General features: G+C 52.9%; 1 protein-coding gene across 3 annotated transcripts; it reads right to left on the bottom strand.

Moving 5' to 3' along the window:
• Window positions 1-570: 570 nt before the first annotated feature.
• LOC134175847 (opsin-5-like) lies at window positions 571-16,695 on the bottom strand. 3 transcript variants are annotated; one of them, XM_062642219.1, is made up of 6 exons: window positions 10,949-16,695; window positions 9,132-9,219; window positions 7,384-7,546; window positions 6,700-6,827; window positions 4,339-4,667; window positions 571-3,017 (listed from the first exon to the last, which is right to left on the bottom strand). In XM_062642219.1, exons 1-6 carry the CDS (start codon window positions 10,949-10,951, stop codon window positions 2,463-2,465), a joined length of 1,266 nt encoding a protein of 421 aa, XP_062498203.1. In that variant the 5' UTR covers window positions 10,952-16,695; the 3' UTR covers window positions 571-2,462. The 3 variants fall into 3 exon arrangements, with proteins under 3 accessions (XP_062498203.1, XP_062498204.1, XP_062498202.1); XM_062642220.1 differs by lacking the exon at window positions 10,949-16,695 and adding an exon at window positions 9,614-10,576; XM_062642218.1 differs by lacking the exon at window positions 10,949-16,695 and having other exon boundaries at window positions 9,132-10,576.
• Between the last annotated feature and the right edge of the window lie 1,964 nt (window positions 16,696-18,659).

Genomic DNA, 18,659 nt, shown 5'->3' with positions numbered 1-18,659 from the left:
ACCAAACTACAGATGAAGGTCCTGATCTGGGGTTTCCCTGCAGCAATAAAGGATGGGGGAATTTGCAGGCTATTTCTTTTCCTGTCTCCAGGTGATGTCGGGACCTCGGTATGTTTTAGGCAGCAAGGAACAAAGCGGCTGTAACCAAGGCAGGGACCAGGCACTGCATCAGTGGCTGGACCACGCCATGACCCTGAGCCCATCACAGCCCAAAGCCCCAGCCTGACTGGGGTCTTGTCCTTGGCCCCATCCCAGGGTGGCCCTGAGGGGCCCCAGAACTTGGTGGCAGCTTTTTATATCCGTGTCCTCCGGTAGGAAACCAGCCCTTGGTCACCTTTCTGGAGGCTCCTGTCCACCCAGGGCAGCGATGGGCAGCAGCCACAGCCAGGCTTGGCTGAGGAAGGAGTTTGCTGGCCCCCAGTCCCCATAGCCCTGCCCATGGGCCATGCCCTGTCTCTGTGGTCGCTCACCCACAGCAGCAGTGCTCCCATCCCGACCATGCGCAACAGAAGTGAGATCCCCATTTACCCCGGAGCACGGCCGCTAACACGTAAGTGAGCCAAGTCAAACGCCAGTCTTGCACGAGCGAGTTTACTTTAACAATACACAGTATTTGGAATGTGATGACCAGCGAGCAGTGACCCCGAGTGATTCCCTTGTGTGCCAGAGTGCCCTGGAGATGGGGCAGCCCCATGCTGTGGGTGGAAGGGCAGTGACCCAGTGACTTGCACCCTCGCTGGAAACCCCGTCCTCCCTCCTGATTTTAATCCCTTCCTTTGCAAACACGGTCCATGTCGGGGCTGGGTGCGGGTTTTTGCATGACAGGAATAGGGAGCAAAGGCAGGAGCGTTGCTCCCTGCATGGCTTTTCAGGTACTACTTGGCTCTTGGGCATAAACCCTGCCCCGACCGCCTGCAGGTATCACACGTGGGCAAAACCATCCTGGGAAGATGCAGGAGCACCCCAGAGGTACAGAGGACCCTCTCTGGTTACAGGGAAACAGCCAGTTCAGGTGCATCAGAGGAAACGACCAAGGGACAAAAGCAAGAGCATGACTGCTGTGTGCTAATGAGAGCTGTGCAGCAGCAACGGGTAGTGATGGCACACACAGCACACTTACATGCAGCAACCGCCCTCCCCAGCACAGAGCTCACACTGGCTCCATTGCCTCCTACTCTGGAACTGAGCCCAAACATTGAGGCCCAAAACCCTCGGTATTCTTCATGCTTAGGTTTAAGTTTGTAGCTTAAATTAATCTGTTGTTTGTTGCCCCCCACCAAGAGCATCCCCTTCCCTCTGTGTTTCTGCACACCCTGCAGCTATCAGGTCTTCCTTGAGGTGCTGTGAGTCCTTGGAAGAGAGGACCCTGCTGTGTCTGTGCTAAGCAAAGGCAGTGACAGATCCTGGTTCTACAGCAATGGCTGAAACCAGCACTATTGGTGTCTGGAGAGAAGAGGGGGAGCCGGGGGTCAGCGGGCAGGCAGAGCACAGGCAGTGATGGCATTGGGGCAGCGGCTGTTTCCCGTGTCCATGCAGACACAGGTCACTATTCCCACATAGCACATCCATGACTTAATGCTGCAGCCCTGGCAATGGGTTGTGGTGCCATTTCATTCATTAACCAGAGACAACATAAAGCACTCCCACGAGTAACTGGCTGCTGGGTGCTGGTGGGCAGCGTGTTTCCTACCACTGCTGCTGACTCTTCCCATCACCTTGAATGCATTGATTAATATTTGGGACATAACCAGCCTCTTTCAGCACTGTCTCACTCAGTTTGTGCCCTGTCTCCAGGATGATGCTTGGCCACAGATCTGCAATTCCCTGCCTGGAGAGCACGACCTGGGGCTGCTATTACTCACACCAGGATTATTCCAACCCCAAACCTTACTCTAAAGACAAGCTCCCATTTCGATCTATATGGTGGTGGTGGGTTTGTGTTCAAACCGAGGGAGTGGGGTTAGGCAGCCTGCAGAGTGGTCTCTTGAGAGGTATATCAAGATGCTTCATAATCCCAAGTGAGGTAGCTGAGCAGCACCGTCCTGCTCCCGTCTGGGAAAGGACATGGTCAGCGGGAGCTGGCGCTGGAGGTAGGACACCTCTTGGGCCCTCCCTGCCAAGCACAGTTTCTTAAGACAACCAAGTTCCTACTTGGTCATCCGAGCACCAGGATGGAGAAACAAAGGCCAAGGGCCCAGAGAGCAAGGCACGGGATAAACTGGACCCTGGACTTGCCCCCTGGGCCAGTTCCAGGCACTGGGGTTTGGTGTTTTGTTTGGTTTCTCTAAGTGCAGAGCCTCGGCTCAGAGCTGCAAGAGCCAGAGCAGAGGAGGAGGCAAGGGTGGTGTTAGACGTCACTTCATCTGCAGAACATGATGGGGACCCAGTGGATACACAGGTGAGAGCTGGGTTTGGGTTTATCCCCCAGTGCCCCTGTGGGATGCAGCGGGGCACGGCCGGGCTCAGAGAAGGTCTTTCATGATATCCGACGGCAGAGCTTCCCCCACCACGTTCACAGCGCTCAGGCCCGACCTTCTCCTGGTGACAAGCACCATCACCTGCACCGTCCTCTTCAGCCGCGGCGGGCACGCAGCCCCATCGGCCAGCATGGCCAGGGGCGCGCAGCGGGGCGAGGAGCCGGGCGCCCGCGCGGGCTTGTGGCACTTGGGGTAGTTACTGAAGCACTCAAAGGTGTCGTTGCAGCTCCTGCAAGCCCCGGGGTGGTCCCCAAAGGCCGGGGATGGGAAGGGTTGGAGCGCAGCGCTGGGGCAGCCGCAGCAGAGCAGGGTACGCATGGCCTGGAGGAGCACCACATCCTTGGAGAGGAACTTGTGGAAGTTGGGCTTGAAGAGCAGGTACACCAGGGGGTTGTAGAGCGTCGAGGACTTGGCAAAGACGGCCGACAGCACGAAGGCAAGCGCTGGCACTTGGCTGGCATCACCCAGCACTGCCCACAGGGCAATGACAGCGTAAGGGGTCCAGGCAGCCAGGAACCCCAGGCACACGGCGATGCTCAGCTGGAACAGGAGGAGATGGTGGTGCTGTGAGCCTCCTGTGCACTTGCAGGATGCTGACCCCCCCCAGAACTCAGCCATGTGCAACAGGACCCCAAGCAGTTGGTCACATCCCAAAGGAAAGGTTCTGAGCCTTCTTGACCCATCCCACTGGAGCTCTGCTGTGTCAGACATCAGCACAGTGACTCAGCATGTCCCAGTGTGGTGCATAAACCTCCACTCCAGGCAACTCACACCCTGTCCCACCTGGGAAACACGGGAATTGACTCAGCCCAGTGGGTGTCAGATGGGTACAAAGGACCCAGGTTTGGACCAGGCCAGCTGAGTCCAACAGCTCTTTGGAAGCACCCAACCTCCCTCCAGCAATCGGTATAGAATCATAGAATAGTTAGGGTTGGAAAGGACCTTAAGATCATCAAGTTCCAACCCCCCTGCCATGATGACACCTCACACTAAACCATGTCACCCAAGGCTCTGGTCTTGAACACCGCCAGGGATGGAGCATTCACAACCTCCCTGGGCAACCCATTCCAGTGCCTCACCACCCTAACAGGAAAGAATTTCCTTCTTATATCCAATCTAAACTTCACCTGTTTAAGTTTTAACCTGTTACCCCTTGTCCTATTACTACAGTCCCTAATGAAGAGTCCCTGCCCAGCATCCCTATAGGCCCCCTTCAGATACTGGAAGGCTGCTCTGAGGTCTCCATGCAGCCTTCTCTTCTCCAGGCTGAACAGCCCCAACTTCCTCAGCCTGTCTTCATGTGGGAGGTGCTCCAGCCCCTGATCATCCTCGTGGCCTCCTCTGGACTTGTTCCAACAGTTCCATGTCCTTTTTATGTTGAGGACACCAGAACTGCACACAATGCTCCAGGTGAGGTCTCACGAGAGCAGAGCAGAGGGGCAGGATCACCTCCTTGGACCTGGTATGCAGACCAACCGAGAGGCTCTGGAAACGGGTCAGGCTCAGACCACCTCCTCTAAGCAGACACAAACCTCTCCTTGCAGGCCAGGTTTCCAAGCTGCTTTCTTTTACATTTGGGCTTTTTTAAAGGATACCCACCTTTTTTTTTGACATGTCCTTGGTAAGTTACAGCAGTGCTTGTAGCCTGGGGAGCAATGACTCATCAGGCTGCTCCTATGGTCTTTCCCAATGCAGCTGAAACTGAAATCTCCTCCACCTGATGGCTTTAAATGAGGAGAAACGTGCTGTTCCCCGCACTGATACAAACACCGGGGGACGGGGTCCTGCCACACGCACCTGCCCAGGGAGTGCTGGGCTGGGGACACCCCCAGACCCCGCAGCACCCCGGGGCCTCCCCTACCTTCACGACCAGGCTGTGCACGCTGCGGGCTCTGCGCTGGGGGGACGTGTGCTGCCGCACGGCTCTGCGGGACCCCCGCACCCTCCAGAGGATCAGCGAGTAGGAGGCGAGGATGAGGAGGCAGGGGAGAAGGTAGCAGAAGATGAAGAGGGCGAGGATGTAGAGCGTGGCCTCCCTGCTCGAGGCGTTCCACATGATGCAGCAGGCTGTCCCGTAGGGCTCAGGGCCGTAGCTGCCCCACTCGGCCAAGGGGGCCGTGGCAAACATGAGGGCATATGCCCAGATGCACAGCAGCAGCACTCCGGCGTGGCAGGGAGAGAACTTGTTGCCTGCAACACAGGGGTCAGGGTGAGGATGGGTTCCCATAGGTAAAGGGGAGCAGAGAGTGGGGTTGGGGACCCTGAGCTGCCCAGGCACAGGGGATGGGGCCAACTGCTGTGGGACACAGACAGGCTCCCTGAGCAGGGCAGTGCTGCAGCCATGGAGCAGGCAGAGCCATGCCAGTGCTCACCCCAGCACCCCAGGATGCACAGGTACCCCCCCAGCCCTTGGGGTGGCCAGAACAACGAACCAAGAGAAACATGAGGGGTTGCCATAAACCACTGAGGGTTGAGGACCAGCAGGGCAGAGTCTCTCTGCTGGGGGAGGAATTGCTAGAGGTCGTGTGGCCACTGATGGAATGTGGGGGGACAGAGAATCATAGAGTCAGCCAGGTTGGAAAAGACCTTGAAGAGCATCAAATCCAACCATTACCCCAGGACTACTAAAACCACCTAAACCATGTCACTAATGGCCTCATCTACATGTTTTTGAATGCTTCCACTGTCACTGGAAGGCTCTTTTCCTCTCTGGCAGACTGAAACCCTGGGAGAGGAGGGGCTTCTTCCTTACTGCCCGTCGCCTGTCAAACCTAAACCTCCCTGATCTTCTGAGAGCTCAGTATAAAGGGCTGCACCTTCAGCCATAAATGGGAGTAACATTTTTCTTTGAAACCAAGCAATTAAAAGCACATTGAAATTAGTCATTTCCTCATGGACAAAGGACTGGGGTGTCACAGGGAGACAAACTCCATGCGCCAGGCTGCCAGTGCCAGCTAATGTAGAGCAGAACCTGTGCAGGGAAAAGCCAGGGTACCCGGGCTGTGTTTTAACAGCCCACTTTTACCTTTATCTTTCCTTCCACCTTTATAGTGATCTCCTAAGCTGTTGTGCTGGCACATAAGGGAGGTGCCAGCTCTCCAGCATCGTCCTTGAGGCTGCTGCACAAAGCAGGTTGGTGGTTGGCAAGAGCCGCAGGCTCAGGGCAGGCAGCAGCAAGCCATGGGAGAGGGGTGAGGATGCGCCCTGGGGCTGGTCCAGAAATCAAACCCATATCTTTGATCTCATTCTATTATGGTCAGTATTCTTATGGTCATTCTGTTCCTGGTTTTGGCCTTTAACCCGAAGTCTGTTCTGAAGATAGGTCCTAGATGGAGGGTTGGCAGCTGGGCTGAGGAAGTGAAGAAGCAGCTCCAAACAGGAGGAGCTGTAAATGTACAGGGGACATGCCCGTGTCCCCTCACTCCCTCAGGTGCTCTCTTCAGTGCAGGCCCTCTCCAAAGAGCTGGTGCCCAAGCTTAGAGCTGCAAACATTACATTAGCTTTGCAGAGGAGGTCCTGGTAAAAACAGGGCTACAGAAGTGAGTGGCAACACTGCAAACCCAGTCCTTCTGTAGTAATTATTTCAGTGAATTAAATACATTTGGCCTGTGGCTCTCCCACCTGGGCCAAGGGAAAGCAGCTCTTCTTGCAGTGCCAGAGCTTGTGGCTTCCCAGAGGCAGAGTCTGCTCTAGTCTAAGCGCAAGTGTGATGTGATGGAGCATGTCTAGAGAAGGGTAATGGAGCTGGTGAAGGGTCTGGAGCACATGTGTGATGAGGAACAGCTGAGGGAACTGGGGTTCTTCAGCCTGGAGAGAAGGATGCTCATGGGAGACCTTGCTCTCTGCATCTACCTGAAAGGTAACAAGCAATAGGACAAGAGGAAAAGGCCTCCAGTTATGCCAGGGGAGATTTAGACTGGAGATTAGGAACAACTGCTTCACCAAAAGGGTTGTCAAGCATTGCAACAGGCTGTCCAGGTATTTAAGTGATGTGGCACTTACTGACATGGTTTAGTGGTTTAGTGCTGGGTTAATGGTTGAACTTGATGATCTTAAGGTCTTTTCCAACCTAAACTTTCCTATGACCCTGTATATTGACTGGGAATAGGCTGCCCTGGGGCAGAGTCTTCCCAGAAGAGGTGGATCTGGCCCATAAAACACAAAGGTTTAAGTTAACAGAGAGGGGTGTGAGCACAGATCAGATAGCACAGCCAGCACTTACCGTATGCTGGGTAACAGACCTTCAGGCAGCAAACCGTGCTGAGCACCGTGAGGCTGCTGAGGCTGCACAGCCCGAACAGGACCCCACAGAAGGCGTAGAGAGTGCAGACGGCCTGGTTGAACAGCCACCTGCAAGGGGAAGCCTGCGGTAACCCCAGCCCTGCCCTGCGCCCAGCGCCATGGCCGGCAGCCCCTGCCACCCCCTGCATGGGGATGCTCACCCTGGTCCCTGCTCTGGGTATTTCCCATCTGCTGGTCCCACAAAGCTGGCCCTGCATGGGGTGGCTGTAACAGGCTGCACATGTACCAGCTCCTGACTGCCCCAAAAAGGAGCATGATCTTGCCCTAATTTGTTCCCTGAGCATCCCAGTGACGAGCACAGATGGAGCCTTGGGTACAGGAGTGCCCTGATGCACACCAGCACACATCACTGCAATGCCCACGCCGCATGGGAGACCCACCCTAACCCACCACCAAACCCCTTTAACAGCAGTGATAAACCTGAGGGACAGGGAACAGCAAAGCACCCTGCTGTGGGATGGATGCCTGTGAGGTCACACAGAGCCCCAGCGCCACCAGACTGACCCCATGAGCCCATCCATACCCCTTGCCAGGAATCTCCCCATTTCAATACCAAAACGCACCCAGGGCTGTTTGCCAGTACAGAGCTGCCTCCACAAGGTACCTGTGTGCAAAGAAGGATGAGGCAGCCAAGGGGAAGAGCGTCACTGTCATGCTCAGGTCGCTGATGGCCAGGTTGACGATGAAGAACTCAGCAGGCTTCAGCATGGACCTCTTCCGATAGGCCACCAGCAGGAGCAGCGAGTTCCCAAAGAGGGACATGATGCCTGCGGACAAGGCAGAGGAACAGTGCTGTACGTAACAGAGCCGGGAAAGGAGCCAGGATCATCTTGAGATGTTTGGAAGCAAACACCGGAGATGTCTACAGAGGGTGGAAAGGGCTCCAGGCTTCCCTGTCTGGAGTGGGCTGAGCAGGGGAGCCCGTGGGACCTGCAGAGCTCTGCGAGCACATCTGGAGCTGCTTCACATTGAATCTGATCCCTTCCCCTTCCTGAAGTCCTACAGAGGCGTTTGGTAGGAGGGCAGGGATGGGATGAGACTGCAGTGGGCTCCGGGTGCAGGATCTGGCCAGAGTCACTTCTTCCAGATGGAAGGAGCGAGGGGGCACTTCCTTCCAGCTAGATAAATAACAGGAGCTTTGTGTGATTTCTCTTCTGATGTGAGGCCAAGGAGCTGGGCCCCTTCGTCTCTTTAATTTCTTCCTGGCAATGTCACTCCTGTGGGCCTGTGTTATCCAATATCACAGTAACAAAATAAACAACAAGAAAGGCATTGTGAAGATCAAGGAAAATCCAGACTAAACAAAAGCAGGCTCTTTGCTATTCATGTATTTAAAACAACAGCGGTGATTAACATTTTATAACGAGAGCTTTCTCGCCTTTTTCACTATGTAATTGTGCTTTCATTGCAAAGAGGTTTCATTGTCCTCAGAAGGGGAATCTTTGCTCTTCTTGGGGCAGGTTGGGTGGGATGAGAGTTTCTACCTAATGGTTTAGACTGTAAATTAAATACCATGGTAAGAACCAGATCCCAGAGCTGCTGAAGTTTCCCTCAGGAACAGGATTCCCACACAGAACGTGGCCAAATCCAGAGCTTTGGAGGCTTTGGAATTGCTGGAGGGTAGAGCACTGAGGTGTTTGTCCTCCCCAACCTCTTGAGGCATTTTTCCCGCAGAGCTAGTCTCACATAAGTACATTTTAGTGGCTGTACTAACACTTAGGAGCTGTAGGTGCACAGAGGACTGTTCACAGTCCCAGGGATGTGAGCATCCCTTGGCTTCCCCATCCTCACAGGCATGAAACACCCGGGAGACAAAATGCTCAGGGCTAAGGAAACTGGGAGGCTTTCCTTTGCCCATCATTCACTTCTGATCCACACCAACCATGTCCAGGCTACCTCAGAGCACATCCTAGCCCCTCAGCTTTGCCTGCTGGCCATTCAGTGCCACTAACTCCAAATCACAGGACATTCACCAGCACCTTCTGCTGAAAGCAAGGACCAGCCTGAGGTCTAAATCACCTTCAACAGTCATGAAGCTGGCAATGCTAACAGAGAGTCCCTATCCATCTCACATCAGGTGGCTGCATGTTTCTAAAAGGCTGTTCTTGAACTTTCCAAACACTTAAAACCATTACTGGTACTTGCAATTCCCTGGAGAGGTGAATGCAGCCACCCAGCTTTGGTCAGATCATCCTTTATGAGTAATGTGGGAAGGACCATTTTGATGGTGCTGCTAATGACTGAACACTTCTGGAAGCACCAGTGACGACAAAAGGCCTGACTGTCTCTGTCAGGCAGGCCCCTGGGCAGCCCGCAGCAGGGACACAAGTGTAACAGGCTGTCTTTCCTTACCAAAGACCAAGTAGAGCGTGCCAAAAATCAGGTCTTCTCTCTCCGATAAGGTGGAGATGAACACGGAGGTGTTGGACGCATCTCCCATCTGCAAAGCAAGATACAAACACAAGTGAGAGTGAACGCTGGCTAATGAAGGAGTGCCTGGCTTCCGAGGGCAGCTCTGTGACATGCTCCTGGCACTGCACTACAAGGGAGCCAGCAGCACACACCCCGCATGGCCCCACCACTGCGGGAGGTGGCTTTGTTAATGCTGGTGCAGCGCTGACCGAACCGGCTGGGCAGGGGGCTGATGACAGGATCAGGCTGTAATCTCACTTGATTACTGCTCCTTCAGTTACAGGGTTTACTGATTAGCATTGGCCTTTGGGTCTAAATCTTCTCTGAGTCTCAGCCATGCGCCGACTGCAGCAGACGCTGTGTGTTTGCACATGGGGGCCGGCTGCTCGGAGCTGGAGGCTTCATGTCTGCAAAGTACCCACCTCTTCCAGGCTTCTGGGGTCCTTCACATGCCTCCACCATCCCTGTGTCCAGAGAGGCTTGGCCCAAACTCTCTTTGCGATGCTGCCGGGAGCTGTTCCTGTGCCGTCCCGGCAGCATGCAACTGCCTCTACTGTGAGATGTGTGCTGTGTGTGTGAGAAGGGCCATGCAGGCAAAGGGACTTGGACCAAGCTGCTCATTGAATCCCAGACCCAGGAGACCCCACAGCCAGGGAAACAATGGAATTGTCACCCCCGGCATCACTGCTCCTGGTGGGGACCTTCCTTCTTAAGCTGTAACTAAACGTGATCCCTGCTGTGCAGTGCAGGCGGTGAAGAACGTGAGGGTGAACACGTGTACTAACACAAAAAGAATAGTAGTAAAAAGTCATTCCCTTTCTCAGGGTGCCTGACTCAGTCATTGAGTTTTATCAGTATAATTAGTTTCCCTGTTATTTTGTGCAGCTGAGCCAAAGGTTCCCAAGTGCTCAGGAAGTTAATAGGGGGTAGTAGAGCAGAACAGCAGACGTGTTTCAGGATATTCACTCCCTTCACTGATAACAAATAAATGGAAAAATACTGTGTTCAGGTAAAATAAAGAAGATGGGGTGAGAGAAAATAATGGTTTAATTATATGTTTCAATAGCTGTTAGCTTCCTTGCTGGGATGGTTAATGCATGCAGTATCCCTGCCTTCTTCACCAAGGTTCCTCCCTGCATGCTGCGGGAGAACTGAGAACTGCCCTGCCAGGGAGCAGGGGCAGCCATGGCTCGGTTTAACCCTCACAAGTGCCAACAGACTGCTTATTCCTGCCCCATCACCTCGTCTTCATAGGGACACACTGAGCTGGAACAGGGAATTAGATTTATGGGGAGGAGGTGAATGAAAAACTGCTGTGAGGTGGTTTGGGAGCTATCACATGGACCAAGAACCATGGGAGATGGAACCCCAGCTCTGCTGACATGGACTTCACAGCGTAACTCCCCTTGTTACCTGTACTGAGGTGAAAATGCCCACCTCTCATCCAAGGCTGCCTTCAGATAGATGGAGCTATTTAAAGTAACGAGTAAACTAGCTTTGAGTGTAACTGCATTTTAAGACTCTAATTGGCGTTCAATTGGTGCCAAGAGATCCTGTCAATAGTTTCTGTGTTACTGGCCCATACAGCCAAATACAGATGGGTAATAGTTCCTCTGGTTTACTTCATGGCTTTCTTGGGTTAGGTGGGCACACAACCTATGGCATGTTTACAGCTCACATTTACTACTTTTCAGTGAGCCTATCTCAAGCATCTGATGTTAAGCAATCAAATATTGTTACGGCTGCTGCCTACACACCATGAGTATGATGGAGTTGTCTCTGCAGACCAGGCAGGATGCTGGTTAATTCTTTTGTTAATGGGAGCTGCAATGGTCATCCATGCTCTTCAGTTCGCTTTGTTGAACTTCAGGCCTCTCTGGATGGTTCCTGCTCCCCTTGTGAACAGAGGTGGTGGAAAGCAAGAGGAGTGGTCTGTGCAGAGCAGTCCTGGCCAGTGTGTGCTGGACAGAAAGAGGTGTCATGCACTGAAGACAGAAGGAGCAACAGCAACCCCAGTTTCACCTTGCTCGCTCTAGTAGACATGGCCAAAGCCCTTGTGCTGCTGGCAGGCTCCCTGAGACCTGTTCTGCCCACGTTACTGGTTTGACAGCTTGGTGCAAATGTGATTTTAAATTAAGGTCCATTGACATCCTTCTGCTCAACTGACAGAGGCGCTCAGGGAGCTGGGCACCACTGGCCTCCTTCCCCAGCTCATTTACTGGCTTTTAGCAATGAGAAAGAGGCTCTGCACTGGCCCCATCCTCCTGCCTGGGTCTGGGAAGCCTGGTCTGTGGCACTGCATGGACATTGTGAAGGCAAACACACACAGCCCGGTTGTCTAACCGCTTCTGTCAGGGATTCCTACTACAAAAGAGCTTCCTGCCATGAACTTCACTTCTGGAGAAATGACCACCACAGCAGTGATTTTTGCAGTCTTTTGTTGTGCAGAATAAAGCATTCACTGAACAACAGTGTGTGCTTTACCAAGAAACTAAACTCCAGCTGTTATCTGCCAGGGGTTTGATATGCAAGCACCTATGGGGAAAAGCACCAAGCAGTGTGATTGCCCAGACAGGCTGACAGCCGCACAGCTAGTTTGTACTTGAACATACCAAACATCTCCTGTCCTGTCACCAGCACATACAAATACAGCACCACAGCTTTGCATGCACTGTATTTTGTACACACAGTTTGATGTCTGGCCATTTAATTCATTTCCTTTTAATAGCTGCCTGCTAAAATATGTAAGGAAAACATTAACATTTGCATCTTAGAGGCTTCCCACTTTAAATAATACAGCGCCGGTGTCAGAGCAGCAACTTGGCTTGGAGGACTTCTCCTTGCCAACCCAGCACACACTTGGTAGATGCATACTGATCTGTTTTTCCATACACTTTCCTGGCTGGGGAACATTGCTTTCTCAGTTCTGCTTTGGCACTGGGGTGTCACACATTTGAATGTCCTCATTTACAAGGTACAGTTCATGGGCATGAACTTGCTTTCCTTTGTTAACATAACTCACAAGATGCTTGCTTTACACCCTCCCTCTCCTCTCCCTATTCATCTCACAGGGTCACAGCACAGAAAACTGAGCCCTCTCAGCGTGGCTCCACAGCAGCAGATGCTGCTCGTGAGAAGTCACTGTAACCACCATCCGCTCGCTTGGGCTTTCCAGCTGCTCCATGCAAACTCCCTGGCCATCCCCTTAAACATCTACACAGTGTAAGTACCAGGGCACTCAAGGCGTGGGTCTGAGCAGCAATGAGCCAAGATCCACTCTGAGCTCTGCCTAGAGGGAAAAGGGTTTAGGCAGGAAACTACCCCAGCTCATAGTAACTTGGGGAGCTGCACACCATCCCTCAGCCTGCTCTGGGTGTTCACTGCCTCATCTTTCTGCACTGGCACTGCACTAAAAGCATCTCAGCGCTTGGCTCGCCAGCTGCTCTCAGGCTTTTCCCTTACAGGTTTATGCTGAAGGTGACTGTCCCCTCTCTGTGTCCTCAGCGTGACTGATGGCACCCGCAGCTCTGGGAAGCTCCTCCCTGCCTGCCTGGCCGAGGCACTGGGACGTGCCGGTGTCCAGCCGGGTGCCTTTTCCTATTTGCTCCCTGGGAGCTTGGGAAATCAATGAACAGGAGTCCCCAGCAGAGGCAATCCATCCCAGACAAAGACCCCAGCACAGAGGTGAGCTTTAAACTGTCCCTCCTCGCCCTGGTCTGTGCTGGGCTCATCTTCCAGCAGACATTAAGGCAATAACAAAACTGTTGTTACCTGCTCTGAGGGCTGTAGCTCCAGGCCCTGGGCTCTCAGCGTGTCCCCTCTGCAGGGGCAGCCTGCAGAAAGCAGCACAGCTCCTGCAAGGTTACAGCCCGGTGCAAGCCGGGCTCTGAGCATCCAGCACACACTGCTGGCTGCAGGGAAACCACAACATCACCTAGGAGGGGAGCACGGGGGCTCCGGGGCTGGGAAATGATTTCTCCTTTTGTGAGATCAATCATTCCAATAAAAGGATGCTCCTGGGCACCTGGTGCTGACCATGCAATGGGAGCCCCTTGCAAATGCTTTCATACCCAGGGTTCAAGCTGGACCTTTCCTTTTACTGACCGTCCAGTGGAGGTTCTCCCTTGAGATTTTCACTGACAATCCCAGTGAGTACTGGAAACCCCTAGCAAGAAAAAGGGAAACATTCCCTCAACTTCCTTCACTTGCCCTGTGTGAATCTTGTCCCTGCGCTCAAATCCTCACCGTACCACGCAGTGACTCATAGGGAATAGCAAAATAATGGGGCTTGTGTTGAGGTTTTGTTTAAACCCTTGCGAGTCATTTTATCTTAGGAAAAAGCATCGATGGCAAATCTGGGCTTTAGTGGAGGGCAGACAGCAGGCTGCCAGCCAGCCATGGGGTCTAAGGCTATAGCTGAAGAGAAGAGGCAGAACTGATGGGATGCTGCAGAAAAGTTCTCTGAGGAGACTGCTGCGTCACAAGAAAGCAGAAGAGGTTGGAGCCCAACTTCTCCCTTTTCCAGGCCACCCTCTAAAAGGTTTCTGAGGAGACGGGCATCCCTGCTCACCAGCACATCAGGAGCAAGGCAGGATGGGAACATCACTGATGCATATTCTTAACTGTCAAGGTGAAAAAGCTGCTTCAGAGTATTTGATTTTCACAGCTAACGAAAATCCAATCTCAATGTGTTTCCTATGATGAATGTCCTGAGGAGCCCACCTCTCCCTTCCTTCTGTGCCAAAGCATTTGAATTGATGCCAAGGTTAAATATATTCGAAAACCACCAAGTTATTAGACCCACAGTGTGACACTGTGGATGTGAGGGAAGGAGGGATGAGGTTTTGCTACACATTCATGAGCTTCTGAGTTTCTTGAGAATGTGACTCTTTCTTCTTAACTACAAACAGATGAAAGGTGGGCAAAGCTCCCACAGGCACATTTTGGTTGTGTGCATTGTGAGCCTGCGCCTTTGGGATGAATGAACGTGCTGTCAAGTGGTTATAGCTCTGCCTAGGGCACTGAGTTACAGCACTTGGACACACAAGTGTCTTCAGCGTTGCTTTGCCCACCTCTATATGCAGCAGAGTGCAAGGAAGAGAGGTGCAGCTTCTGGTGATGAGAGCTGGTGATGGGACAGAGCAAGCTGCGCAAGACCCAGCCAAGGGGCCATGTGGAGCCACATCCCATGGAATGGGAGCCTGGAAAACTCACTAACCCTAGGAGCAAAGCTGGTGCAGAGAAGAGTAGATGTGGAGGTGCTGGCAAGGGGCAACCCCTCTGTACCATGGGTGGGCCAAGGGACACAGCGCCAATGGTGAAACAGGGCTATGGGTTCATCTCCCCCACAGATGGAGCTCAATGCTTCACAGCCCAGTGAACATCATCCCTCTTACTCTCCTGTGCTCTTCGGATATTAAAGAGTGTCTGTGCACAGGGACAGGTGATTTATACCTCTCTGTACCAGACCGAGTCACTCCAGCCATGAGAATGACGTCCTTCATTAGCCTAATTAGAAACAACCTTCATTTAGGGCTGAGCAAATCATTCCTGAAATTCACATAATGCATAGATCTCCCCTAAGCCATATTTCAGCCTTCCTCAAGAGCCCTTGGAGGCAGACAATGCTGAACACAGGACACACACCGCCCCTCTGAGATGCGTTACCAAAGCACCCGTGTATTAAGAACACGGAGTCTGGGAAAAAGGAGGGACCATAGTCACACAGCTGCACTGGGGATGAGACAGGGCAAGGCCCAGCATAAACAGTCTGGAAGGAATTGTTCCTGCTCCTTGGCGTGCACGCACACACGCAGCAAAGGAAGGAGAGAACTGGCAAAGCTTGAGGACTTTATTTCCTTCAGCCCACTGGCAGGTCTCCATCAATACATCAAGGGAGCTACAAGTGTCCTGTGAGATCAAGCTGGCAAAAAAGTAACAGTGATGCAGGGGAGATGAACTCCTGTTTCTGGCGCATTACTTGGGATAGACCTTATTGTTATGATTGTGCTTGAGCTATTTGTAAAGCAGACGTCTCTCCTTGTAATACAGGAAATGATAAAAAGGCATCTCTTGCACTGATAGATCTGCTGATGTCATTGACACAGGGACAATAAATCCATTCTATAGGAATACGGAGAGAGAGAATTTTTGTGTCTGAAAGTAAATCACAGACTGGAACCTGTAAACTTCCTGTAGCTCTGTGCAGCACAGCAAGTGAGGATCAGTACAGAAACCACTGCAAAAACCTCAGCCTTGCCCCTGCTGCTGTCACTCGGGGACTGTAAAGCCTCCCCCCCCGCGGGATGATTTAGGAGGTGGTGCACTTGTCTGAGCTTTTCTGTGAGTGGGGTGCTGGGACCCCTTCACACCTGGCCCCAGAAGGTACTTACATGGTCTTCACCCTTGTAGCAACAAGACAGTGAGTAATCTCCTTCCCTGCCAGTTCACAAACCTGTTCTGGTTCCACCTGCCTGCTGCAAACCCCGAGCTGCTCCCTCAGGTGAGCATGAGACAGAGGGGGAAGCATCCCTGTCTGCCATCGTGTTTAGTGGAGAGTCACAACCTGCACAAGTATCGGGTACCAAACACGTTCATTTTGGACAGAAACAGCTGCTGTAGTTTTCTTACAACTCAAAAACATTTCAAACCCATGACTGTGCTCACTCAAGACTAAATCTGTAATTCCTATGGGAGAGACTTCACATGAGAACATCTCATCGGGATCTACCCAGCCAACACAACACAGCCCTTTAAAATCAAACTGCTTGGCCACGTAGTCCTTGGGCATACAAAGCTGCTGTTGAATTTGATTTAAGCTCCATTGCTCTGACTCTGTTCTGAGAAGAGACAGGCTGTGAAAGCTCCTTTCCCCTCAATTTAATCAGACTTCAAAATGAGATGAAGTTTTCCAAGCAGCTGCTGCGACAGGTACATTACCAGGAAACCCTCGTGTTCTGCATCACAGACCCTATTCTTGCATTCACAGGAAGAATCAAGCCTAAACCTACATCCCATGTCTGTATCCGCCACCTGGGAGGGCACTGGCAGGGCTGGAATGGCCGGACCACATGTCTGTCTGAAAAGTCAAGTGGTTTATATTGTATGATTGTCAGGTTTGCCCTTTTCATCTCCAGACTTGGACAGTCGCTTTCCTTCAGTCAACGTGCCACGAAGCCTGAGCCTTTCTTGGAGAGGAGGAGGAAACCTGATGAGCCTGGAAACTCAGCTGACCTCCAGTCTCTTTCGATAGTACATAACAGGAATCGATTTCTGCAATACCTAGCTCAGGAGAAGCTTAGACACCGCTGCCTGCCCAGCAAATAAAGCAAGCCTTAAGAAGTCACAGAAGAGGAAAAGAACACAGCTGAGTGACTGCTCAGTATCTGAAGGACAATTTGCGGTGTAAGAAGGCAGCCCTCAGTCCCCTACCTGAAATCACTTCGTAGGTTAGTGCTTTCCTGTGCTAGGACTGCCCTTCCCCATCAGTCAGAGACAAAACAAGTCTGCTTTCCGCCTCTATTAGACCCCCATGACCCCTCTGCGTGGGGGTACAGCCCCATGCACACACACATGCACCAGTGCCCGAGGTAGGGAGCAGGGGTGTCAGCCGCGATTGGCACTGCTGGTATCCCCCCGGGACACGCAGCACAGCCGCGGTGCTGTGCTCCCTCACCCCCAAGCCCCAGGGACACAGCTACGGGGCTCAGCTCCCTGCCCTCCCGCCCATGGGTCACCTACAGGAACCGCCCCCCCCCCTTACCTTTCCCGGAGGAGCCCCGGGCGCTCCCCGCAGCCTGAAACTTGCCGGGGCTCCCGCGGCAGCTCCGCGGGGCGGCGACGGACGGAGACGGGGGCGCAGGTTCCGCGGGAGCGCGGCGGCTGCCACCGCGGCTCAGCACCGGCGGCCGCGGACAGCTCCGCTCCCGCCCCGCAGCGGGGCTCTGCTCTGCCCCCGTGCCGCCGTCCAGGACAGCTCTTGCACTGCAGGGCCAGCACGGGCAGCTCAGCCCGGACACCCGCCCTCCCTGCACCCCGCTGCCCAGCAAGCACTCAACCTCAGCCCCCCCATCCCCAGCTGCACATCCCCTCCAATTGGCCTCAGAGCTGCTGTTTCCACAGCGAAAGAAACTGAGGCACGGAGAGCGTTGCTCCCTCCCCTTGGCCACCTCCTCTCATCCCCCCTCCCAAGAGCTGGTAAGTCACTCACGTCTCCCTGAAGATGTGGCTGGCCACCCGGCACGGCCCCATGCTGTGCTGTAAGGTGCTCCAAGGACATGCTCGGAGTGACGGGGAGGACAAGGAGGTGGGGATCGTTGTGCTGAGCCTGTTGCCAATTGGAGCTGGGTTTTATTTTCCACCCAAATCATTTGACCTGTCTCCTCTTGGCAAAACACAAGTCACGACCATCACTTAACCATGCGTTTTGCTAATTGTCTCTAACCCAAGAGCTTTAACTTGGTTGCCAGTTAGTAATGGGAGCAACATCAAAAATCCTAGCACTCCTTTTTAGAGCTCCAAATATTGCCAGGACTGCTGGTCAGTTTGAATTTCTGTGCTTTAATTTGCTTCAGAAAGGAAGCCCAAAGCTGGAGAAACACACAGCAATAGCCTTACGTTACTTTACGTGCTTTGGAAAGAGCCTTCATGAGAAACATTTACGGACTAAACAGCTATGTAAATAGATACATACTGAGATTATTATAAACCAAAAGTTAGTTGTTGTTTGTGTTCCAGAAACACAAAGGCCTCAGCCAAGTTTGAGGCCCCGTCGTGCAGTCCCCTCCACCCAACCAGAGTTAACCCAAAGAGCCGGACATCCACCAGGGAATGTGCTTCATTTCCTCTCTGGGATGGACCTCAGTCAAGATGTTCACCGACACACCAAAGGCCACAGAGAGTCCTTGGCAGAGTCATGAGCTCAAATAGCAGCAGCAGCACTTTCCACTCCATACTGCACTGTAACGGGGACTGCAAATGGTTACTAACTTTGTGGGCACGTTTGCACAATTGCATTATATTTTCTTAGCACAGTTTCCTTAGGAAACAGCCCTCCATCTCAGTCTGTGTCTCCTCAGCAACACCACTCCTCCCCAGTAGCACTTCATTCATCAGCTGTTGTCACCCAGATTTGGAAGAGGGATTGAATACTTTGAGATAACTTGCTTCCCACTTGGTTCGTGCAGTGGGGAGTGACCCGAAGGAGCTGGCTGGAAAGGTGAGAGTGCTCAGTGGAGATGCCATGGGGCAGGAAGCTGATCAAGCAGCACCCATAGACCCCTGCTCGCTGCCTCCCTTCTTGTCTGCAAGCAGTTTCAAGAGAGATGGAGGAGCCAGGGCTTGTGGAGGCGATGAGACAAACCCAACCCTGCGTGAAACCGGACTTCATAAGGTTGGCTGCTCATGGAACAGCTTTTTCATTTAAAGCCTAAGCACATAGAGAGGCAGGCTTAAATCCAGGCCCACCTC

This window comes from Pezoporus occidentalis, unplaced genomic scaffold, assembly GCF_034315485.1.
Source record: "Pezoporus occidentalis ecotype Australia unplaced genomic scaffold, CSIRO_AGI_Poc_V1 ctg70, whole genome shotgun sequence".
Taxonomy (NCBI): Eukaryota; Metazoa; Chordata; class Aves; order Psittaciformes; family Psittacidae; genus Pezoporus; species Pezoporus occidentalis.
Note: the sequence above shows the minus strand (reverse complement) of the source record. Positions and strands in the feature narration are given on the sequence as shown.

Coding starts and splice junctions, on each gene's coding strand:
- LOC134175847 (XM_062642218.1), bottom strand. CDS start 9,303: ATGTCACAGAGCTGCCCTCGGAAGCCAGGCACTCCTTCATTAGCCAGC. Junction 4,668..6,699: donor GGTCTGTTACCCAGCATACG/GTAAGTGCTGGC, acceptor CCTGTGTTGCAG/GCAACAAGTTCTCTCCCTGC. Junction 3,018..4,338: donor TGCACAGCCTGGTCGTGAAG/GTAGGGGAGGCC, acceptor CTCCTGTTCCAG/CTGAGCATCGCCGTGTGCCT.